This window comes from Orcinus orca, chromosome 2, assembly GCF_937001465.1.
Source record: "Orcinus orca chromosome 2, mOrcOrc1.1, whole genome shotgun sequence".
NCBI lineage: Eukaryota > Metazoa > Chordata > Mammalia > Artiodactyla > Delphinidae > Orcinus > Orcinus orca.
The window spans coordinates 66369170-66394902 of record NC_064560.1 but is presented as its reverse complement, the minus strand read 5'-3'; the positions used below and the strand labels follow the sequence as shown (position 1 = coordinate 66394902).

General features: G+C 41.1%; 1 protein-coding gene across 11 annotated transcripts in view; it reads left to right on the top strand.

Moving 5' to 3' along the window:
- AKAP13 (A-kinase anchoring protein 13) overlaps nt 1–25733 on the top strand; it is a 343183-nt gene that overhangs the window by 212368 nt on the left and 105082 nt on the right. The window contains exon 1 of one of the 11 annotated variants that reach the window (XM_033414840.2): nt 12426–13185. The exons of the other annotated variants lie outside the window; for them this stretch is intronic. Coding sequence (XP_033270731.1) covers nt 13105–13185 — 81 coding nt within the window. The 5' untranslated portion in view covers nt 12426–13104. Of the gene's footprint in view, nt 1–12425; nt 13186–25733 lie in introns of those variants that run through there. 11 annotated transcript variants of the gene reach the window in all.

Here is a 25733-nt window from a genome sequence, read left to right as displayed (position 1 = left end):
GGTTCACTTTGTTCATTTTCAGGAAAATACGCAAGTTCTGAAGAGCCATGCTTCGTTTGCCAGTCTTTCTTTCAAATAAAAATGTTGTTGCATGACAAAAGTGTCTGCATCAGCTCACAACTTAAAACAATTGCACAGGTGATTTTTCTCAAGACAGCCGTAATAACCTCCATGACAGAAGTATTTTATGTCTATTTCCCATTTGTCGCACAGAGTATCAAAAAGATGAGTATCTAAAGCTTGAAATTGAATGATACTGATAATGTCTACAGCTTCATCAAGGACATTCTGTGTGAAAATACTTTTGTTTTTCATACTATGAAGAATATAGCAGCTGCTGGTTCACTTTGGTACCGCTGCGTTGGTTTGTGCTAAGGCCTGTCAGTGCAAATGTCAACACAGCAAAAGGGTAAATGACATCATAGGATTACTGTGAAAATAGTTTTGACCCCACAGATGCCCTGAAGAGGTCTCTGAGCCCCTGAAGGTTTTGCAGACCACTTGTTGAGACCCGCTGCTCTGGCTCATGTTAGAGATTCTTGCTAAACTTTGTGGTGTGGCATGAACTTCACAGTCTGGCTCCTGAGATTACTCAGACGATACCGTCAACTCTGCTGTTCTGTTCCACACAGTCCAGCTGCCAGCCACGCCAGACTCCTCTTTATCCACGAGGTATTCTCTGCCTGAAATGTATCCTTGGAGCCTACCTGGGTACTTACTCTTGGATTCTTTAAGACCCTTCTCAGAAGTGCTGCCCCGTGCTGCACTCCTCACTCTCTCAGGCCTCCTGCATACCCTTCTCTCACAATCTTTACCCTCTCTGGTGCATTGGGTGGTGGAACCGTGCTGGGAACTGTGAGGCCTGCGCAGTACCGCACCTCCTGATAGGGGCGCTGCCTTAGCCATGTTTCATGGGCAGGGACCTACCACGGTGTCTCACACACGATGGGCATTTACAATGTAGGATGCCTGGTGGGTATCTTGAAAGAAAAAGAAACACAGGAAGAACTTTGGCAAGGCAGATTTCTAGTTAATTGACAGTTTTCTTGTAGGTACAACTTCAGTGGACTTTACCTAAGAGTATATGTCATTTATCAATTTCTCTCCTTAGGGCACTGATAACCTTTAGTAGTTCCCTTTCTTTTAAAATTCTATGTCCTATTTTCATAGCAAATATATTTGAGGCTTTTACAGTTTGTTAGTTCAGCTTAAAAATGGTTTAATCAATATGGCAGGAGTTGCAACTAAAAACTGGGTGGAGAAAAGGAAGTTCCTCATTGATTACTCATTAGTATGAGTATTTGGGATTAAACCTCTATGTAGAATTTGGAGAGTTGCCTTTGTAGTGACACAGAATAGGTCAAAGCTACTTTGGGTTTATTGGTAAAAAGTTTAGAGGCATAGAGCCATTAGAATTCAGACCCAGGAAAACTCTACTTGTATGAAAGAAAGATAGTAACAGTAAGCCATATTAAATAATACTGTAATACTGTGCTCTTTTGAAGACTACTAGTATTATTATCACATCCTCACAGGGAAGCAAAAGAGAAGTATTAATAATAATCTTATAGATGGCAAGTTGCAGGGACAGAGCAAGGCCTTTTCTGTGTCCTTCCTGCTCAGTGCTGGGGACTCAGGGGGTGACCCTCATAATACTTTATGCTCTTACCAGTTACTTACACTTATCTTCATGGGTTCCCTGGTTTGTTAGATGTACTGTCCTTGACATAGTGCACAGCCAGTCAGTGCTGTGCAATCTTCTGAGCCATTAAACATACATACATATGCACACACATATTTTTGGAGAAATTATCAAAATGCTTCCATGAAACTTGGTCCTGAATTGACCGTTGTGTGCAGAGTATGTATATTTTTAAGTTTCGAGGGGAACAGTTTTTTTCTCTCTTCAGGGTTTATATTAAAAACATTCACATTAATTTTGAAAAGAGACATAGGCATATTTAGGAAGGTACTGGGATATCAGTTGGTTAAAAATTATGAACAAATAGGGGCTTCCCTGGTGGTGCAGTGGTTGAGAGTCTGCCTGCCGATGCAGGGGACACGGGTTCGTGCCCCGGTCCGGGAGGATCCCATGTGCCGTGGAGTGGCTGGGCCCGTGAGCCATGGCCACTGAGCCTGCGTGTCTGGAGCCTATGCTCTGCAACGGGAGAGGCCACAACAGTGAGAGGCCCGCGTATCGCAAAAAAAAAAAAAAATTATGAACAAATAAAATAGTAACCCCCAAATTAGTATGTATTTAGTCAGACAGATCTCCAGCATGGATAATCTTATAGAGCCCACCCAAACTGCAATTTTTATTTAAAAAAAAAAAATTCAGGGTAGGCAGAGAATTCTGTTCTTTTACTTGCTGATTAAGTTCTGACATGTCCCATTTACTGATAAGGTCTAACTAATGCCATTTGTTTGTGGTGAGCAGAGTAGATCCCTTTTCTCTAGTGTGTGTCTCCGTATCAAAAATCCAGGGGTTATATACATTTATGAATAAAGGAGCTTCTGAATCTAGGTTGCCTGTACCAGTTTGATCTACTCCTGAGAATGGGTCACCTTGCCTGAAAGTTCCTCTTCAGACAAAGAGATGGATGTTTATTCATTCACATAGGAACCGTTTGTTGAATGCTAAATAAGCCCCAGAACCTATAGGAAAGCCAAAGAAACAGATGTCTCCGTCCAAGAGACTTGTACAACAGGTACCCAGATAACTCTGATAATCTGTGATTTAAGTGTGATAGGAGTGCTAACGCAGTTCTAATAGAGTTGGAGGAAGGACAGGGCCAGTTTTTTTTGTTGTTGTTGTTTTTTAATACAGAATCACATTTTTTAAAAATTATTTATTTATTTTGGCTGCAGTGGGTCTTTGTTGCGGCATGCGGGATCTTTTAGTTGCAGCATGCAGACTCTTAGTTGCGGCGTGCATGTGGGATCTAGGTCCCCGACCAGGGATTGAACCCGGTCCCCCTGCATTGGGAGCATGGAGTCTTACCCACTGGACATCCAGGGAAGTCCCAACATGCCAGTTTTTTGACTGAGGTGTTCAGTGGAGGTATCAGGATGTGATGGCATTTGAAGGGGTCTTAAAGACTTGACCGGTTTTGCTTCTGTGGGGAACAGGAGAGCAGGGTGCAGGACGTGGAGGCAGCCAGATGTCACAGCTAATCTGAGCACAGTAAGTTGACTCGTGTGACTGCAGTGGAAGAGTTTTCCAAGGAGAGGTGAGAGGAGAGACCCGAGAGGTTGGCATCGTGCTAGGCTTTCCTCCCAGAGTCACCTCCAAGAGCCACATGCTGTCTGTCCTGATGGTGACACTGGGTGGGGACTGTTCAGGGACACTTTGAGTTCCATCCAAATTAGGCACTTGGGGATTGGCCAGGAAAAAAATCTATAAATATCTGTCTTTTACTTCTTTCCCTTTGCTTCAGATAAAGAGGCTTTTTTTCTTTTTTTTTTCCCAAGGCTAACTCTTCCATTTGAATTCCCAGTCCTATCTTGACCTTAAATTTTAAAGAACTGTTTCTGTATAAAACAGCTTGGCATTCAGATGCATAGTAGCTCCTTTAGTCTTAGCTTCTGGGGCAGCTACCTACCTTCTCCCCTTATCAGAGGAAAGAGAACCTAACTTTTCCCTCTGTCTTCTTTCCTGTCTCATGATACAAAATATTTTCAGAGGGAGCATGGTGGTCTGAATCAAAGCAGAGGTGTTTTCTTCTTTCAGCTGTATCTTAAGTCAGAATTTTCAGTTACTTGTTTTTTTCTTATATGCTCCCTTGTAGGCTGACTTAAATACCTCTTTAAAAAATAAGGCAAAGATGTAGCGATGATAGTAAAATAAAAAATATTATAGCAACTAATACTTATATAATACTCATGCCACAGGCATTATACAAAATACTTTATGTGTATTCATTCCTTTATTCCTCATAGCAACATTTTTCTTTTATCAATACTATATGTCTTGGGACTTCCCTGGCTGTCCAGTAGTTAAGACTCTGCCTTCCAATGCAGGGGACGAGGGTTCAGTCCCTGGTTGGGGAGCTAAGATCCCACATGCCTCATGGTGCAGTCAAAAATTAAAAAAAAAAAAAAAAACTATATGTCTTTATTATTTTTATCTCCTGACAGTAGTGTTAAAAAGTAGGTTTTCTTCTTGAAGGATTTTTCTCTTTTCCCTTTGTTTTGTCTTTTGGACAATTGATATAAAGAGCAAGTTATACCTCTTCATTTTTGGGGAAGGCTTGAGTGTACTGGCATGTGTTTGCCTGGGAGGGATGAGGGATGTCTTCCATGGGAAATTGAGTCATTTTTTGGCTTGTCTGACTGACTGACTGTGCTAGAGCTGTTCTTTTTGCTGTGAAGTGAAGAATAAGAATAAGTCGGGTGAGTAAAGTAGCACATTCTCATTTTATGTGAGATTCAAATTTTTCCTAAGGATATGGTTATTTTAAACACAAGTTTTCATGTCTGGCCAGGATTTTTATCCTTTAAATCTAGAACCTCTTTTAGACTACTCACCTTTTGTGTATGGTTAACAGTGACAAACACTTTTTCTCTCCTGTAATAACTGAATCTGGTCAGCCTTTTGAAAAGTCTTAGGATTATGATTGTGGTAAGAAACAAATGCATCATCAGTAACTCAGCCAGCCTTTGGATGTCTAGTACTGTTTTTGGCACTCTGGGAGAGATTTAAAAAGTACCTGTTGCCTTTAAGGAAGTCACCATTCTACTTAGAGTAAGACTAACATGCAGCAGCAGCAGCAACAAGGAAGAACACAGGACAGAGCACTGTAAAGTCAGTGCGGCAGAGTCTAAGGACCACCTTAGTTCACAGTACAGCGTTAGAAGGAGAGTTAGAGCAGGCAGAGAGCCTAACTAGAAAAGTGGGATTTGAAGGATAGATTGTGGTTAAGGTGGAAGAGACACGGTAGGGAATTCCAGAAACCACGATTGTCCTAAGAGCCAGGGTTACTGAGGTAGGAAGAAGCCCATATCCTAATTGTGGAACCTTGAGAGATCACCCGTTTACATATCTTGAGGAGTGACAGCAAATGAGGTTGGATAAGGATCATGGCATAGTATGATACCCAGACAAGGGAGATTAGACTTGATGAGGCTAGAGGCTTGCACAGCCTTTCTGAATTACAGCACAAATCATACCGCTTCTGTGCTGGCACATCTTCGATGGCTCCCTGTTGCCTCTGAATAGAGTCTGAACTTTTTAGCACGGCATCATATGCTTCCATAATCTAGCCTGTGAATGCTTTTCCAGGCCAGGTCCATAGCACTGCTCTCACAGGAATCTGACGCAGGTAGTAGACGGCTCGCTCGTCCTCTGTCCTACCTGTTGCGCATCAACGCCTGCACCTTCTCTCACAGTCTTCATTTGGGATGCCTGCCTCCTCCCTCCCATTTTCTCTCTTTCTGTCCCTTTATGTTAAACCACCACCTTCATGAAACTTTTCTGCCTAATCAGTTTAGTCAGAGACCTTTATTCCTTGCTGAAACCCTACATTTCATTTGTACTACCCATGCCATCTTATATTTCATACCATTGCCCCTGCTGTGTTTCCTTGAGGTCCCAGAAATGCCTCATCCATCTTCATATCTCTCATAACACCTCACAGAGCACCATAACTTCGGCAGAGATTTAAATATTGTTGAACAGATAAATAAATTTGGCTAATATTAGCTAGTTGGCTACTAGTTGGCCATGACATGCTGGTGATGACAGACTCCCATGAGGAAATTCTCGTCCATAATTGTCAGTGTTGTTTCCCTGACCTCATTGCCTTTGTTTTATAGAGTGAGGTTTGTTCTTATTTCCATAGATGATCATATGGAAAGGGAGTTTCTTACTTCTTGGCTGTTCCTTCTGTTTCCATTTCCTCGCCAAAACACTGTCTGCCCTGCTTCCCTGCTCTAGCTATTATGAAACCTTTGTTCATATTCCTGACGAAGATGCAATGTGTGCACTCAAGTGTTCTCTTTTGGTCTCTGTGACAGGATCTCTTGGAAAGAATTGAAAGAACGGGCATAGAACTCACTTTGTGTTAATGGTCCTTTTTCTCTGTTAATGCTTCATTTACTTCTCAGAAAGTTTTTTGTTTTTTGTTTTTTGCGGTACGCGGGCCTCTCACTGTTGTGGCCTCTCCTGTTGCGGAGCACAGGCTCCGGACGCGCAGGCTCAGCAGCCATGGCTCACGGGCCCAGCCGCTCCGCGGCATGTGGAATCTTCCTGGACCAGGGCACGAACCCGTGTCCCCTGCATGAGCAGGTGGACTCTCAACCACTGTGCCACCAGGGAAGCCCCTCAGAAAGTTTTTTACACACTAAAGTGTTTATTTCCAGGTTAGCCATCCTGTAGCAACCATATTTTTATGATTCACTAAGGCACTTTGTCTGAAGGGTAAAATGTCTTAGGAGAAAACTGGAAAAAGCAAACAAAGTGTACAGGCAGAACTTAAATTTTCCCCTGTGAAATGGTAGAATATTGAAATTCAGCTTTCATCACTCTACTACTGCACCGGAACTTGCCCTCACCAAGCAAGGTCCATGAAACATTTACATACCAAAACCCAGATCTCTTATTGGCTTGACTTTTTCACAGCATTTGGCACTGTTTACCGTTCTTTCTTTCTGTTTCCTCGATGTCACATCTGTGTGTTGACTTCCAAATTGGTGTGCCCAGCCGCAGCTGCTCTCCCGAGCTCCAGACACAGATGTTTATGTTACATCTGAAGGGAGATGTTCTTGTAGTACCCTGTGATTCCTCTATTCTGGCACTTCTCACACACACTATTGTAACTATTTAATGTCTCTCTAGTTCTCTGTTATATTCTCAGTGCCAAAAATAGGTGTTCAATGAATATTTGTCTAATGATTGAATGAATTTCATTTACTGAAAAGCTTGTTGAAGATTCAGGACAGTGACACATGAGAAGTTGTAGTTTACAATCACAACAGTATTATGGATTTTCCATGTAAAACTTCTTGGTTGTTTAATTGTTACTGATAGTAAATTTGCCCTTTTTAGCATCCTTAAGCAGTCTAGGTTTTTAAAATACTAATGTATTTTAAAGCCACATTCGTTGGGAAACTGAAAATTCAACCTAAAAAATTAAATATTTACAAATTATCTAGTACACTTTAAACAAGGAAAGATGTAAAGTGAGTTTTACAATAAAATCACAAGATTATAGTATGGAGGAGACCTGTTTTGACACGTCCAACTAAGAAAAGATATGAGAAGTGACTTACTTCACCACAAGCTTATATACTTCTAATGGTGTGGTATTCATGTTAAGAAAGCCAGTTGGATCTTAATCATCCCGGTGTACTCAACACCAGAGGGTTTTGTTTTGGTGTTTGCATCACAAGAAGGACACCGACTAACTGAGAGCCCTCAGTCGGGTACCCTGTGGCATGAGGAACAGTTGTGCGAACCATGATCCAGAAGAGAAGCTTTGGGGAGGGTAGCGAGTCGTAATAAGTATCTTCAGATGTTTGAAATGCTGCCGTAAGAAGTAACTAATGTTTGTTCCCAAGAGGAGAACTGGGAACAGTACACCCATTCATTCTAAAGGAGACCTAGAGAACAGTTGTCAGTATCCAGAAATCTTTTAGTCTCTATGCTGGATGTGTTCATTCTGATTATTATAACATATTACCAATAGTGAGAAGCTATTAAAAAAATTAAATATCAAGTATTAAAATGTTGGCAAAGAAGTTGAGTCCGTTGAATGTAATGACACACTTTTCTACCTGTACTTTCTAAAATTAGGAACCATTTGTCATTTTTATTGAAAAAATAAAATTTTTTTCTATCCTTTGGCATTTGTATAAAATCAAATGTAAGAATGCCAATAATACGAGTAACGAATTCTCAGTTTTCTTTCCTCAAATTTTAACTTACATTTTCTCCATGATAGTTTCATTTCTTTCAGTTTAGGGGATTACTCAAGGCAAAATAAGACGCATATGGAAAAAAAGATTTACAGAACCGAGTTTAATGCAGACTCATTTTATTAGCTGTGTGACCTGATACAACTGACTTAAACTCTGAGTGGGACTTTTCTGCATCTGTAGACAGTGATGTTTCACCCTGTAGCTTTTTATGAGGAATAAGTGAAATTGTACATGTGGAAGCACATGGCATACAGGAAGCACTCAGTGAATGTTGTTATTCATAAATCTTGCCCCAGAAGACCTGTCCTAGAGGTTAAACTATCCTATCACCACTTTTCCAGATGAATTCTGATTCGGCTTTCTCCCTTTCTCCCCTCCTCCTGCCTTTTATTTCACCAAGTTGTTGGTAATTTTAGTAAAATTTAACATTTGTGTGCTTGTTCCCCGAGACCTATTTCCTGTGAGGAGCACGGGTTGGTGAAGAGACATTTTTAAAGCTTTGTCTTGTCTTACTTCCATCTTAATTACTTTTTGCTAATGTTATTGTTGTCAAACAACCTGCTGCTACCAGCTAAATTGTGTTAAGGTTTCTTCTTGAAGAAGTCAAGAAAGGGTTAAAGCAGAGGAGCTGCCTGCTGCTGCCAGATGGTAGTTTGAGGAGAATTGCTGGTTGACCCGTTGCTTGCCCTTTAGGCCTTCCCCTTCTCCTTTATTCTTTTAACCTTCTTGGAACCTCCAAATCTGGGAGTGGAAGAAAAGCCAGAGGAGTGGGGGCCCTAGGCCTTCCTCTCCTGGACCAGTAGTGCTTAAACACCTAAATTGAAATGAAAAAGGAAATCCTCGCTGGAAACAATGCAGCTGTTGTAAATAATTCCCGTCTTCTCTCAATTACTCAAACATCTTATTTGGAGCAGACTGTTATTTTAAGCAGACTGGAGTTGCTCACATGGAGGCTATAATAATAAAAATAATACAATGTTTTATCTATATTTTAGTAAACTTTGCTACCAACAAATGTGTAGCTCTGGATGACTCAGTATTTTTTAAGTTAGTTGAAATCATAGGTTAATGATAATTGTTGACTGTGGTAGACGTTTCCTTCCTTTTCATTTCACATGAAAAGTGGAGGTGGAAAATATAATTAAGCAAGAATATACTATGTTTTCTACAACAGATTTTGCGAGAATTTCTCAATCCCTTTTTCTTTTTCCTCTGCATCTTCCCACATCCTGTGAGCTATATGGCAAGTGATAAAGATTTGTTAGTCTCAGACTGACCATATCCGATCAAGAAGGAACTTCAGATACGATCTAGTGTCCAGCCCTTCTCATTTTCCAGTTCTGGAAACCCAGGTCCAAGAGTCAAACTAATTATCCCAGGATGCTCAGTGAGATAGTGGCACACTTAGGAATGGAAAGAACCTTTGATTTTCACCTTGTGCTCCTTGCAGAGACAAAACTGATCATTGGTGGGTCTTTTAGCCAGTGACATGCTACTACTTTATGTTCACTTTGGGGTACAGGACAAATGTTTTAGTAGCAGTAGACACCCCTCTCCCCACCCCAGTGCTTGCTGGCCTTTGTGTTCTGTTTGGATCTTTCATATACCCACTAAGTGGTGTCCTAATTCAGAAACTTTGCTGTGAGACTTTAGATAGGGTTCTGCCTTAACTGAAACAAAAGGAGCCAAGTAGAGTTGACCCATAAGAATGCTGAAATAATTTGGGTAAGGGTTAGACCTTAAGAGTTAAATATCAAGGGAAAATTTAGTTCATGAACAGAAATGCTCTAGTTAACTTCAAATGCATAAAGTATTTTTATACTTCATTTTCTGGAATCCTTAAGAGTATATGTTGGGCCTGTGGTATGAACAGACTTTAAGCACTTGAAGCTTCTATTGAAGAACGTAGGGCTCCTTGTTGTGGCTGGAGAGTGGGATGGAGGACACAGAAAGAAGGGAGATATGATTAATCTTGTGAATAATTACTATTGTAAGAGGTTGTAAATAGTAAACATATTTTACTACAAGTTCCCAAAATTAAAGAAAAGGAGAATATTCTTAAAGCGAAAATTCATAGGTATCAGCTCTATGGTTTGGATGTAAAATGGTTGGTTTCTGTGTTTCAAAATCCTAACAGAGTAACTCTTCAGTGGTTCCAGATGTTTTTGATAAAAACTTGGAATTGTCACATCAGCAGCAAAAGCACTGGACTACAGACTCAGTCTTCTGTGGAGAGTGCTGAACAAATCCAGAGGGGAAAGCAAAACAGACTCTTTCCCCCCACCCAGAGTATGTGTTCCCTACCCAGAGAATTTGTTCTCCAAGAAGGAACAGAATACTCAAGGACAATTCCAAATCCTTTTAATATGTTTATGTGTACAGAAAAGGTAGGAAGTCTCGATTTCCAGCCTGTAGCACAAAACCAGCAGATCATCCGAAATACAGAAATTAATCTGTTTGTCTCAAAACAGTAATCTTGGCCATTTCAGACAATAGTATAACTTTGAAAGAGGTTTCTAATTATATAAACTTCTTGAGGACAGAGACCTTGTTCTTTGTTTCTTTTGTTTGCCTTTGCTGCAAGGCACAAAATATCTGTTAAATCAATATAGATTATTTAAGTCAGGAGTTACACGAGGTTGGGAATAGAAAGGCTCCGTGGTGATTAAAGCATCTATGATCCTTAGGGAGATGCCTGGAAACCTTGGAAGCAGGAAACATTTGATTCTAATTAAAACAGAAGGGAGCAGCAGTGAGGAATAAACCATACTGAGGACAGAGGGGTGGCAGCTTTGTGTTTATATGGGGAGGAAGGAGAGTTCTAAATTATTGCTTGGTGAAAGTTCATACAGAAAAGATAATAAACTATCCATTTTCCCCTACACTAAAGCCTAAAGGACCTTTTGATTTGTGCCCTAGACCACATAGCTTCAGAGTAGTTGTAAATCCCCGGACAGGTTCCCACCCTTTTGGTAAGCCTGAGCTAGAATTTTATTTACAACTTTCTAATCTCTCTCTAATCATCTGTTTCTACTGTTTCCCATCATCACTCTAATGAAAAGCAACATCTGGTTCACTGTCCACGTTGGTAGCATCACAGAGCTAGGCTCACCGAGGGCGTGTGGGGAAGGGGAGGGGCTATCTACCTCCCTGCGGTGGATGGAACAGTGTGGGACTGGGCTCAGCGGCTGCGGTGTGTTAGGTAGAGGGGGGGATGCGTACTAGCAGGATTCGCTGCCTTGCTCTCCTTTGAGCTGGTTAGCTACTTGAATGCCTGGCCAGAGGAGATGGTGACTCATCAGACCTTCTCTACCCCTTTCATAGCTCCTGGAAAGCCTCTTCACCAGCTCTGTTTGTGATATTGACAGAAATTTAAGTATTAAATCTCTTTTTTCCTTCCACTTGTGATGTTTGAGTCCCCTCATTTACACTCTAGCCAAGGACTCCTCTGGCCACTTGAGGAAAATGCCAGCTGCCTAATGCTCCTCGAAGGAGAACATCTTTGGAGTTTTCCTTTCTCCACTCTTCCCTTTTTGTCCCCCTCAGTTCCTTCTCCTCCTTTCCCTCCCAGATCATTTATGGCCCAGGTAAGAAAATGAATTCTAGAACAGGTCTGCCCCTGAGAATCTTGGCTAGGGTGGGGCTGGAGGGCTCTTGGATAGTAAGAGAGCGGGCGCACAGAGTGGTAGAGCCACACTCCGGGCTCAGTCAATGTGAGTGGTGGCCTTCAAGGGGGGAAGAAGTCCCAGCCAGGTGACTCTTCTTAGCCACACAACGTACTGACGCACGTGCCTGTCATTCTACTCCTTTCCTCTAAAATTTTCTTTAAAGTGCTCCTCCTACCACCTCCCCATCCCTCCCTTCCTCTCTGCCAAGAAAAAAAAGCTGACCTCTTGATGATTTCTAAGCCTTGTCAGTCACTTCTGTAACCCCTTCTGGATCCTGGAAACATAGCCCTGAAATATTGGCTAGCATTTTTCTCATATTAAATCACTGACTTGCATTTGGCAGGGAGATGCAGTGTCTGCCTTGTGTAGTTTCAATTTCCCCAGTTTCGTGGAACAGATAAGTGTGTTGAACTTGCCTGTGGTGTTTAGGATGACACCCCCTCCCTTTATTACCATACCTCCCCCGACATCAGAGCGCTTGGGGTACATCTGGAAATGCCTGACAGAGCCTTTTTCATGGGGAACAGCGTGAGGAGGAGAAAGGGGAGGAGGAGGAAACGGGTTGGAAAAGGAAGCCTTGTTTTTCCCTTCTTCGTCTGTGGATGAATCACGTTCCCACCACTGCCATTAGGTTTTCAAGCCTCCGAGGCTGCTGGTGCAGGGCTGAAAGGGCAAGTAGTGACGTTCCTGAGAGGCAGGGAAAAGGGGTGAGGGCTCTGGGGTAGGGAAGGGCCAGCGCCCAAGAAGGGAGGGAGCAAGAAGGGAGGAGTGGTCTTTTTTTTTTTTTTTTTCCCCTCCTTTCGCTCTGCTGTCATTAGATATTTTCAGCTGAAATCAGAAGCAAGCCCTACCGCCTGGCGAGCAAGAGGCTGACTAAAGACTCTTTACTTTGAACAGAATCTCAGAGCTTCAACTTTTTTTTTTTCCTGTAAAGGAAAAATTGATTTTCCTTGTCTTTGTTTTATAAGCAAGAAGAGGATTTAATGAGAGAGTTTTTTCCTATCATCCCTTCAAATTAGAGTTGTCTTCCCTTCTTCGCTCTTTCTCTTTTCCTGACAAAGTACATACTGGATTTTTATTGCCTGCTTTGGGCTACTCCACCACATGCGTCAGCCGTTATGTGTAGCCGGTTAATTCTTAATTTTTCCACTGGAATTATCGCCAGTGATGGAAATGGTGTGTGCTTCTCTTTCGGTCAAGATCTGCCTAAGGTATAGCATCTGGAAGCATTTATTGTTCATATTATGAATTGTAAATTGTAAATTCATCATCCCAGTGCTCTGAAGTTGGCCAGGAAGTTCTCAGTCCGTTCAAGGAATTGGGATTCTGCTTGGTTTTCTTTAATTCATTTTTTGACCCTTTGAGGGTTTTCTACATAAAGAAGTCTGGAAGTCATAACTCCCCTCCAGCTCACGGTAAGAAATTTGGAGCTCTGGACTTGCGGGAGCGCGGTGGTCCCCCAGGTTGACAGTGGGTACGTCTCCTGCATCTTACTTCTTCTCTTCTGCATTTGGACAAAATGTATGAACGGCACAAGAGGCGCTACAGCCTATGTGACATCTCCAAGGTGGACAGGACTGTGGACGTGGTGTTGCTGAAGGTAAGGGGCCACACTCCAAAGCTCTCAGACTCTTCGTCTCTGAATCCAGTAGCTGGATTCCCTGGCCCCCCTGTATCGGGAGAATGGCTGAGAAGTGTGCGTGTGTGAACAGTGGGGAGTGTTGGGTTGGGTTGGTGATTTTAAGGTTCTTAGCAGAATATCTGAACAGAAACAGTGGGGACTTCAGAATCAGCATTGAGCCGCTTACTGTTTCAGTGTCATTTTACTTGCTTTAAAATGGATTCTTATGCTCAGGAGAACCTCATACTCTTGAAAATCACAGACGGAGAAATTCACCTTCAGAGTTGCCCTTTCCTCAGATGTCTGTGTCCCTCTGTCCCTGTCATCCCCACCCCTCTCCTCCCAACCCCAGGCCCCCATCTGAGGGGGGGGATCTTTCTCTGTCAGTCTCTCTCCTTCTGCCTCTGTCTTTGTCTTTTGCCCGAGTCTTTTCTATCTGTTGTTTCTGCCGTCTCTCCTCACAGCTCTGAGGGGAAAGATAGACAGTCCTTATTTCCTTTGGAAGGATCTCCAGTCAGTCTATTTATTAAAGTGGCAGAGTGGCCCCTTTGGCTTTGTTTGACTGCTTTTCAGGGCTAGCCTTTGAATGTTAATAGCTGTATTTGTTTGTTTTCTCCCGGTAGTGATGCTGGGTGTCTAAGCAGGATGGGGGCGGAGACTCTGGATGGCTGATTGCTCACAGAAGGCATCCTTGAATCTAAAATTAGTAAGGACTCCTCCAGCCATAAGATGGGAGTCTGGGAATGTTGGACGACTCAAGGAGCACTTTTTGGAAGTTTAGCGGTTTTCTGGCAAAGGCAGGGGAAATTGGAAGCCAAGCAAGTGCTTCACAGTTGCCAAGAGACCCTCAGTACCTGAACTTGTGAAGGTGTAGAGCCAGGGGAGTCCAGGCAAAGTAGTAATGTATCGCCCTGGTCAGGGAACTAGTGGAGCTGTTGTACTGATTTATCAATTCAGTGTATTACTTGGGACTCCTGAATTCTTTTCATTGGTCCATTGAGGCCAAGAAACGGCTCAGAAGGCTAGACACAGAAGTCAGTGAAATAACACTACCATGCTGGACGAGGGGCTAGGTGGAGGAGTTGTGACTGTGGAGGGCGTGGCGTCTGTTCTTCCATGATCGCTGTCAGGTGGTGGTTTGATATGCCAGGCCGAGGCTGAGAGCAGTGGGCAACTTGGCATTTTGAACTTGATCCGAGATATTATTCATTTTAGTTTCTCTGAAATGTGATTTCCGCTGTGAAATCACAGTGATGTTTTAAAATTTTTGACCTCATGTTTAGGAGAGACTAGTTTTTAGAACCTTTATATGCTTGACTCTTTATGATTTTACCTGTCTGGGGGAAAAAGAAAGAAGGAAAAGAGGGGAGGGAGGATAGAAAATCTCAATCTGAGTATCACAAGGAGTATGGTACATTTAAAATAGTGCTGAAGTGTTCAGTGCTCTTCACTCTCATGGGGCATGAAAGCCCTCAGGAATGGGGCTAAAGTAGCACAGGCTTATTGGCCTCGTAGATGCTGTTTTACAGTTTTAACAAAACACTTTTATGTATGTTATTTTGTTTGAGACTGACTGGTCAGGCAGCAGCGGTTCCCCCGCCCCTTCATATGAAGAGATTGAGGATTCTCCTGAGCCAGGGTGAGGAACGTAAAGGACTTGAGTGATGTGATTTTTTTCCCACAAGGCCACAGCTAATAAAGGACATAATTAGGGTTTTTTTAAGATGTACCTGTGTTTGTATTATTTTTTTGCACCATACGGCCCTTACGCAATGAAAGATTTTCACTTCTCAGAAAGTAAGCATTTATTACAAATAAGTAAACACAAAGAGTCCTGAAAATACGCTATTTTCAGTTTGAAATGAGACGGGTGAGTTTGGTTCTGATTCTTTGCTTTGGAGACAGAGAAGGTGACATCACTGAGAGCTCTACATGAAAACTATACTAATGACCTGTTTGATGTCAGACGTGCTAGGTCCAAGGGGCACACGGGTCTTTAAAGTCCTCGTATTGCTTAAAGACAGGCAGTAAATAGAGAAACAAAAAGTACAAATTACTGTTAGCGATTTGATAGAAATAAACAGTGTGTTCTGTGGGAATAATGGGAATCGTATTTCAGATAGAAGATCTTTCTGAGGTGCTGACATTTAAAAAACTGTTCTCCAGAGGATAAAGAGATGCTGGAGCTATACCAAGGGAAGGCGTTCCAGAAAGAAGGAACGGCAGATACAGAGGCCCTGAGGTAGGGAAGAATGGGCAGGGCCATTGTGATGAGAAAATACTGAGCAAGCGGGGTGGAGTCATAAGCAGGCCCTGGGAGGGCTGGGCCTTGACAGCCATGGTGAGGAGTTTGCTTTGCTTAGATATGTTACTTCTCTATTTTTTTAGGTCATTCCGGCATGTGGGAGTCACTTAGGCTACCATTATGGTAGTCCAGGCATGTTGAAATGGCTTTGTGGTCTGAAGTGGTAATAAGTGGATGGGTATGAGATACAGGCATTTAATTTTTACATCATTCCTAGTGTTTGTCTCATTTTACATGTGGAAAAACAGATTCGGAGAGTCAGTAATTTTCCAAAGTTCTCACAGCTCACACATAGTAGGTAATAGGATGCAACCCCAGATCTGATTGTTTTCAAAGTTCATGTTTTTTCTTGCTACCCTAGGTCTCTTGAGTCAGCCAATTCCTCTTATTACATGAATATGTATATCAATTTTTATTTATATATATATATGTATTTTTAAAAATCTAACTTTTTCTATCGGAAGAAGTCTTAGAAGTTATCACAAGCACTTTTTTCCCCAGTGCGGGAATTCGTTCTACAACACTTTGAACAGGTGCATGATCTCATCTAAATTCATTTTGCCACACAATTTTTAGAATGATTTTTCGTCATTCAGAAGTGGTCTCCAGTTATCTTCCATTTTGAATTTGTGTCTTTAATCAGTGTTTTTGAGTATAATTGTTTTACAGTGGTGTGTTAGTTTCTGCTTTATAACAAAGTGAATCAGTTATACATATATTCCCATATCTCTTCCCTCTTGCGTCTCCCTCCCTCCCACCCCTCTAGGTGGTCACAAAGCACCGAGCTGATCTCCCTGTGCTATGCGGCTGCTTCCCACTAGCTATCTATTCTACATTTGGTAGTGTATATATGTCCATGCCACTCCAGTGGTTTTTTTTTTTTAAATAATTATATTGGGTGTATATGCCACTTCAGTTCTCAAGTGATCATGTATATTTTCTCACTCCTTTTCTGTGGAAGATTGCTTTATTTTATAGTAAGGAGTTTGTAATTTTTTTATCTACTCACTATATCTAAACAGTGTCCCTCATTCGTACTAAATACGCAATAAGTTTTGTGAATTGAATGAGTTAATCTTTTAATATTTGTTCATGTTATGCAAACTATACTTGATGTGCTGATGAGATGGGGGTAAGAACAGAGAGATGAATTATGACTGTCATCACAAAATTTAGATTGTGAGCCTATCTCTTTGGTATCACACTTTTACAACTCCAGTCCCTCCCATTGGCATCTGAATAATTCACTGTAGATTAACTTCAAGATTCTGATCCTCTTTTATATACCCATACTTTCTTGGGCTTATTCCACATTCTGATCTGTTCCCTTTGTGAGTTCTGTACAGTTAGTTTCATGGTAGCTTTTCTGCATCAAAGCCATCTCTTAGGATTTCCCTAAGGCTGGGCACACTGGTCTTTATCCTCAGATCAGCTCTTGCTTCCCATCATCAGCCCCCAGCATCCTCTGAAATCTTACCTCCTTTCTGAATTTTTTTCTAAATAATAAGGTGTAGGTTGATAGTATCCTTTGGTCACCCATGCCGCCATCCCCCAGCCCAGTACACGCATACACACTTCTCTTCCTCACCTTATTGGTTACCCCTCTCCCCCAGTGCATATATGCCTTCTGGCTCTAATGATCAATAAGTGGTTGGTAACTATGAATCATGTGCACAGAATGGGATGAGGAAGAATTTTAATTCTTGGCAGAGGCCCTTTGGTATCAACATGCCCATTTTCCTCAGCATCCTTCAAAAAGCTAGTATTGACCTCACAAGTTGGTGAATGATAGGACCCTTTGTCTGACGCGGTTCAGTAGCTAACTCATGAGCGCATTGAGTAAGAGACCACTCCTAACACAAGAGGATACCAAGTAACAGGAACTTACTGCAAAACTAGCATACCAGAAAGAGGGGAGTCGGAATCTAGGATTAACTGCTGACTTAAACTGATTTTAGTACAGGGACCATTTCTGTTTTACTAGTTTTATTACTTTGGGTACCTGGAAAAACATTGCCTACTAATAATAACATGATTTTTCATGTTACTGATGATTTTTTGAGAACTTACTTTGTCGCTAGTAATTCAGAGTATCAGATGAATGGTTAAAAGATTTGCAACCATGTTTTGTGTGCATTGAATAAAAATGTTCACGGAGGAGGATGACCCCCTCCCCATCCTTGATGTTTGGGCAGGCCACCTGACCTCATTAGTGAAAGCACAGAAGGAGTAGTTTGTCTTTAACTCCAGTGTCATTTTCCAGAGAAATACACATCCTTTAAAAAGTTTACTTGCTTTAAGACACTTCCATGCTGCTTCAAACAAAAGACATAAGGAGGCTAAGGATTGAAGACAACTATGCCTGTCTGCTCAGTTACACTCAGATTCCCTGAAAAGACTTGGACTCAAGTGTTGGCTTCCATGTCCGGATGGAGGGGTTTTTGCTTCCTTTTGTTCCAGCTTTGTAACTCTGGCTAGATCTCCTGAGACAGTTGCAGAGGAAGTAAATACAGGCAATGGCTGGGAAGGCTGGGTGTAACCATGAGCTGTATTATTAGGATGTTCAGATATAAACAGTAGCAGAAACACTGCCAAAAACAAGAGTTCTCTCTCCACTGAAAATATGTACAACTCTATTTTCAGACTGATGGGAACGCAACTTAGGTGTGGTTTAGATAATCACAAGGGATCCCAGGCTTCGTGACAGGAATGAAAAATTACCAGGATGGATCGACATTTCTTTTGAATTAACTTCTCTTATCCCGTGTTCCATGTGCACTATAACTCACCAGGACTTTGGATGTTCAGTACTTGTAGTGTCCATGGTCTGGTTGTCATGGAGATATAACGTGGACAAAGGACTAAGTTTGTGTTTTAGCTACAGAATCATAAATGGAGTCAGAGCCAGAAAGTGGTTTTTGGTAACTTATTCCTCCAAAAGATGTGAATATTTAATGGCATAATCTCTGTTTTCCTCATTTCCAACTACTTGCTAAACAAAATTTCAGAATCATTTTGAACTGTTTCCTCTCCTACCCATTCAATCAGTTGCCAATCCTGTATTTTGCTAATAATTCAGAGATTCCATAGGGCAAAACCTGGATAAAGGGGCTTATTATTAATCATTATCTTTGTTTTTCTCTTAAGCTCAAATTATTAGCAGTCTCAACACTGCTGTTTCTTTCTAGTCTGTCTCCTAATTCCGCTGGCGATCAGAATCTTCTTCCAAGCCTAGTCTCAGAGCTGGCTAAGAAGAGTGTCGGTAGTACAGAGAACCAGGTCATCATCCAGTAATATAGAAACCTGAGTCTTAGAAGTCACCTTTTAGAAAAGAGACTAACATGAGAAGAGGTGTGTTGTCATGTTTATAATCAGGGCCTGGCATTTTCTCTGGCCCATAGCAGGCACTCTGAAAATGTTTAAGGTGGAGCAACGTAGTGTGTGTGGCCTTTAAGTTATCTCATTGTGTGAGTGAGAAACAGGGGAGTTGTTGAAAAATAGCCCCAAGACCAGGGTAAATTTATCTGTCACATCAGTGATTCTGAAACCGGGCAAAAAGCGGGAGAGATGTTTTGTAATCCAGTTTATATCTTAAACAGCTTACTTATATACAATAAGCACAGTATTTTTCACACATGAATATGATCTGCTTGGTGTTGCTATTACTGTATACAGGATGTGGTTGAAAACGCTGATACATGTTTTGACATTCTTTCCACACTCCGTGCATAAGGAGTTTGTCTTCTGGTTAATGGCATTGACCATGATTGGTAGCATCTGGCCCAGATTACCAATGCTCCTTCTGACTGTGCGGCTTCTTTTCTCTAAACAAGCTCGCTTCTCTCTAACTGCTGCACACTCCCTTTTTTTGGGGGGGGAGGGGGGTCAGGAAAACATACATAACATAAAATTTACCACATTTAAGTGTACAGTTCAGTGGCATTACGTACATTCACATTGTTGTGCAGCTATTATATTACCACTGTCCATCTCCAGAACTTTTTCATCTTTGCGAACTGAAACTCTGTACCTGTTAAACAATAACTCTTCATTTCTCCCTTCCCCCAGTCCCTGGCAACCACTATTCTGTGTTTTGGCTCTATGAATTTGACAACTCTAGGTATCTTACATAAGTGGAATCATACAGTATTTGTCCTTTTTGTGACTGGCTTATTTCACTTAGCATAAGGTCTTCAGGGTTTATCCATGTTGTAGCATGTGTCAGAATTCTCTCCTTAGTTTAAGGCTGAATAACATTCCACTGCATGTATGTACTACCTTTCGTTTATCCGTTCATCTGTTGATGGCCATTTGAGTTGTTTTCCCCTTTTGTCTATTGTGAATATTGCTGCTGTGAACGTTGGTGTACAAATATCTGTTTGAGTCCCTGCTTTCAATTCTTTTGGGTGTGTAGCCAGAAATGGAATTGCTGGATCATAAGGTAATTCTGTTTAAGTTTTGGAGGAACCCCCTTACTGTTTTATACAGTGACTGTGCCATTTTACATTCTCAGGAGTTTACATGCACAAAGGTTTCAGTTTCTCTGCATTCTCACCAACACTGGTTATTTTCTGGAGGTGGTTGTTGTTGTTGGTGGTGGTGGTGGTGGTGGTGGTATGTGTGTGTGTGTGTAATAACAGCCATCCAAAGACGGGTGTGATGTGGTAGCTCACTGTGTTTTGATTTATTTTCATTTTGTTAATCCACACTCAATTTTATGCTGTTTATGTTTGTAAGAAGCCAGCTTTCCAAGCTGCTTCATCTGTAGATGTGTGTTATCTAACATGCGTGCTGCCTTCAGTGTGTCTTTTCTCTTGGTGTGTTCTGCCTCTACTCTCTTACACATTCTTTTCACCTTTTACTCAAGAACAGATGAAGCCAGTTCCAACCTTTCTCTCAATAATCATAACTTTGTTTAGCCATTTGGAAGACATCTTAACACTTAAAACTCAACACAGTCAGATAGAAGGCACCATCATCATCTCCTCTGGATTTCCTAAGTCTGTTAAATTGTGGATTTTTGGTTCCTCTTTCTCTCTTATTTCTGTGGGTTCTGCCCTTTGTACCAGCTTGCTGACCTGCTGCTTCTTCTGTGCTCCAAAGGCCATGTCCCCAGTCCAGGCACACGCTGTCTCCAGACCAGAGCAGTCTGGGCCCCTCCTGACTGGTCTTGTGTGTCCTGGATGTCCCATGCTGCTTCTTTCCTCCCCACTGTCCGATTTTATCTGTACATTTCTACAGTTGTTTTCCTAGTATAATACTGATTTTTTTTTCACTCCCTTGCTTATAAAATTGGGGAGAGGGGTCCACCCTGGTAGAGAACAAAGCCATATCTCCCATTATTCTTCTTTCCTCAGTTTATACTTCTGGACACTCATGGGCTTTTCGTGCTCCTCAAAAACATCTAAGGAAAAGTCTCTGCTCTGAGTTGTAAAGCTGTGCTACAGAACCACTGACTGGACACATACATGTGTGTTTCTGGGAAGGGGTCCATGGCGTCCCTCAGATTCTTGAAGGAGTCTGTGCCACCAAAGGCTGTGCACTCCAGCTCTGAAGCGTCCTGACTGTTTGCTCATCCTCTTTGTCACGTGGCTGGAGTGCCCTGCCTTACCATCTCTCTCTTTTAAGCACACCTCACCCCCTGTAGGGCTTACCTCGTATACCACCAGCTTTGTTAATAAGCTTTTCCCAAATCTCTGAGCCAGAAATGATCTTTTTTTATACTAGAGACTTCCTTACCTCTCTGGGTTTCAGGTACTAGTTTACCTATTGTATTTCACAAACTAGTCTGTTTCCCAACCTGTAGTCCCCAGTTTGTAAGTTATTTCATGGGGTCTGATAAGCCTTAGACCCGTATGGTTATACGTGTGTCATCCTGGGATGTGGAGGCAGATGTAACCCTTGACATTTTAAATGAACAGAGAGGTCCCTCATACTTTAAAACTGTGGGACCTATTGTGCCAGTTGTCATCAGGATCATGATTCGTCTTTCTATTGCTGTACCTTGACACTGTTCCTTGCCTAAAGTGGGTACAGTACTCCCCAAAAGCTGACTGGCCAACGTGTGAATGAATCAGCAAGATAGTTCTAGGAAGACTTGTTATGCTAGATTTCCCCATCCTTTCCTGGTGAGGAAGTCTTTGATTTACCTGAAATTTACTAATTTTCAGTATAGGTTTTACTTTCAGTGTTTGTGAATGAGTCCTAATTCCAAAGAAGGAACTGACTGGAACTGCATCATTGCCAGATTTCCTGAAGCTTTTTGTGTACTTAGAGACAGTGAGCCTTCTCAGTACATCATTGGTAATTAACTGTTAGTGATTGAAAATGCAGGCTCCTTGAAATAGACAAAGCCAAAACAAACAAAAAACATTTCTTTCAATTACAGCATTTCAATGTTCAGAATATCGGCATCCACAGTTCCATATTTTAGTTGTTGCGTTATGATAATACTTTATTTTCTAAATATTTTGGTCTAAATTGAACGTTGACTCTATTTTCCAACAAATCTTCTCCAGAGATGTTAAATGCAATTTGCCAGACTTATCCAATTTCATATTGCTATTAAAAATTGTTTAAACAAAATATGAATTCTGAGACAAAGTTAAGAATAAGAAGAGACATTTGCAGGGGTGGGGAAAGAGCGCTGGACTGGAAGTGAGGAAAACTGGGTCCTCACTCTGTCTCTAAGTGCTGTGTTACCTCCTTCGAGTCTCTTATTAAAGGGGGATGTGCCCCCATCCCCCTTGAATGGAGCTAGTAAAGGGAGGCAGAGTGATAATCCTGAAGGTTCTCCCAACTTATAGTTCTCTGTAAAATCATTGATGATAAGGAATTCAAAGATTATTCGCTAAGCATCTACCATCTACTCATTGGGAGATCCGTGGAATAAAAGATGGGATTCAGTTCTCAAGAAGCTTACAGTCTTTTGAGCAGATAAAGTTACCAGTACAATATAGTTCACACACAACTATACCATCCCCAAATCTAGCCTCACTGAGTGTGTGGCCTCTTCTTGAAAATGGTAGTGTGCCTTCTTGTGGGACAGGAAAAAGGTCAAATCTAGGTGACAGTACTTTGCAAACTTTAAAGTACCATGAATTTAGAAATATAAGGAGATGTTTTACAGTTTTAATTCTGGTATCACCTGTCTTGTTAAAATTGTTCTTTCCAAACTCACCACAAACCTCACAGTTGCCCAATTCAGTAACTTCCTTTCAAAAATTTATCAGTTTTGACTTCTCAGCAGCAGTTGGCACTGTGGACCTACCTTCTCTTTTCAGCCCTCTGCTTCGTTAACTTCTGTGAAACTCATCTCTCTGAATTCTCCTGCCTCTACAAGGGCGTGGCAATCTCTGACCTCCCCCCTCTATATATTGTGCAATGCCTTGTATGAAGTGAAAGAGAAGAGTTGTTATTCTGGCCCAGTGTCTGTATGTCACATTTGTGACCTGGGCAGAAATGTATAAAGCATTTCAGGTATGGTTTGTCATTAGAGTATCCCATTCACTCTAATTCCCATTTCTGTTGGTCACAGCACACCTTGTCCAAGTCAGCACACATTTCAGTGCCTGATGTGTGCAAAATGCTATGGAACGCTTATTTACTTAACATTTCCATGTCTCTCTCACATAAACTATGAGTTCTTTGAGGACTCAGTTCTTTTACTACTTCTGCTTTTAAGGCTTGACACAATGTTTTGATACACAGAAGGTTTTAGTACTTTTTTTTTTTTAAGCCTTTATTGAATTTGTTACAATATCGCTTCTGCTTTATGTTTTGTTTTCTTTGGCCACAAGGCATGTGGGATCTTAACTCCTGGACCAGGGATCAAACCCACATCCCCTGCATTGGAAGACAAAGTCTTAACCACTGGACTGCCAGGGAAGTCCCTATTTAGTACTTTTTTTTTTTAATAAAAGAAGGAAGGAAACAAATCTGAGCGTGCTTAGCATTGTGTCTTTATAGAATCTTCCTTTCCTAGAAAGTAACCAATAGATTAAAAAATATTTTCCATTTTAAAAGAATGGAAGGTTGGAAGTATATCTCATATACTCATATGAGGTACCATTCATACCTGCTAGTTTGGCTACAACCAAAACACAGACAAGAACAGTAACAAGTGTTGGTAAGGGTGTGGAGAAATTAGAACACTCATACGTTGCTAGTGGGAATGTCAAATGGTGCAGCCACTCTGGAAGTCTGGCGGTTCCTCAAAATTTTAAACATAAAGTTATCGTATGACACAGCAGTTCTACTCCTAGATGTATACCCAAGAGAAATGAAACACGTCCACCAAAAACTTGTGTATGGTTATTCACAACAGGATTATTCATAACAGCCAGCAAGTAAAAACAGCCCAAATGTCCATCAGCTGAAGAATAAATAAATAAAATGTGGGCATGTCTATACAGTGGAACATTATTTGGCAGTAAGATTAAGTACTAATACATGCTAAGACACGGATGAACCTTGAAAGCCTCTTGCTAAGTGAAAGAAGCCAGTCACCAAAGACCTCATAATGTACAATTCCATTTATAGGAAATGTCCAGAGCAGGCAAATCCGTAGAGACAGAAAGTAGATTAACGATTGCCTAGAACTGGGTTTGGGGTGGGGTGTGACTGCTACTCAGTTTCTTTTTGGTGCCATGAAAGTATTCTAAAATTAGTTAGTGGTGATGCTTACACAACTCTGTTAAATGGGTGAGTTTTAGAGTATATGAATTACATTTCAATAAAGGTCTTAAAATGCAAAATTACACACACACATACACACACAAAATGCAATGTGGTGTCCTGGATTGGATCCTGGAACAGTAAAGAAGATTATTGGGAAAATGAATGAAATCCAAAGTCTGTAATTTAATTAATAGTAGTGTGCCAGTGTTGGTTTCTTAGTATTGACAAATGTACTGTGATTATGTAACATTGAAGAAACTGGTGAGACCCTGTGTATGAGAACTCTGTACTATCCACGTTTATAAAAATTAAATTTTTTAAAAAGTAACACAGTCATTAAAGAAAATTCAGGAAACTATAGAAAAATTAAAATGGATATTAGTTGTCTCTTTATCATTATTCAAGCATAACCACTCAGTGAAAAATTGAATCAGATTAGAGTTTTTCACCACATAGGTGTGATCATATTGAGAAATTTTTGGCTGCCACTGTGTTTAAGTGTTTTAATACTGTTTAATATAGACTAATTTGTCAAAATGTGATGGGTCTGAGATTTTACCCTGCTTGTAAGGTACCAAGTTAGCCTGACAATTTCATGGCTGCTGGCTGAAGTCAGGGAACTCCTGGGTCAGAGACAGATGAATTTATTACTCATCGTTCAAAAAGCACCATGAACATCAGCTTAGCTTCTCGTTGGTTCTTCTTGCTTCCCTAGTCTCACGGGGGCAATACGGAGGGGCCCAGGTAGATGCTCTGTCACAGCTGAGGAATCCCAACGTTAGGAAACCGGAATTTTTACATTGGGCAGTAAGCCTACCTGACGTTTGCTCTGATTCAACACATCTGCCCTTTGCTTCAGAAAGAAGCAATATCTCTATCTTCCAAGGCTGTTTGATACATAGACATTCTTGAAAAGGTAGTCTAGAACAAAAGGACAGTCAGTGTCCTTTGCTCACAAGACATGCAGAAAAAGGGGAGACCCATGGGGAATTGCCTCCCACCGCTAATATGTTCTCATCCTTGTTATTCAGAAATTAGTGTATTTAGTTAGAGGTTTGATTTAATTTTAATTTCTTTCAGTATTTATTATATATTATTTTAAGTAATACTCTTAAATCTTTTTATTTTTGTTAAGTAATACATTATTTTAAATAAATATTTATGGATTATTTACATTATATGTTATTTTGCAAAATGTATAACTCACTTTCTGTAACACGCAAATGCCTAAAATTACATGAAAAGTGTAGAGTATTAGTCCCTCAAATATTGAAGGCAAGAATGTTCGGTTTACTTATTGGCTATGGAATGATGTGTGAAAAGGTGACGAAAAACATTCTCAGATAAAGAATTTTAACAAAGTTTCCTAAAATGTTGACTGAAGAGGTGTTGAAGATCATGGAAGGGGAGAGAGCAAAGTCCTGATAATGCAGAGCGGCTTGGCATTCTTCGCTGTTTAAAGGAACTGCTTTCTTATTTCTGTTACCATTTAAATTTGTTGCTCTATTCATGGAGCAAAAGTACAGCAGTTCGGGACTCTTGC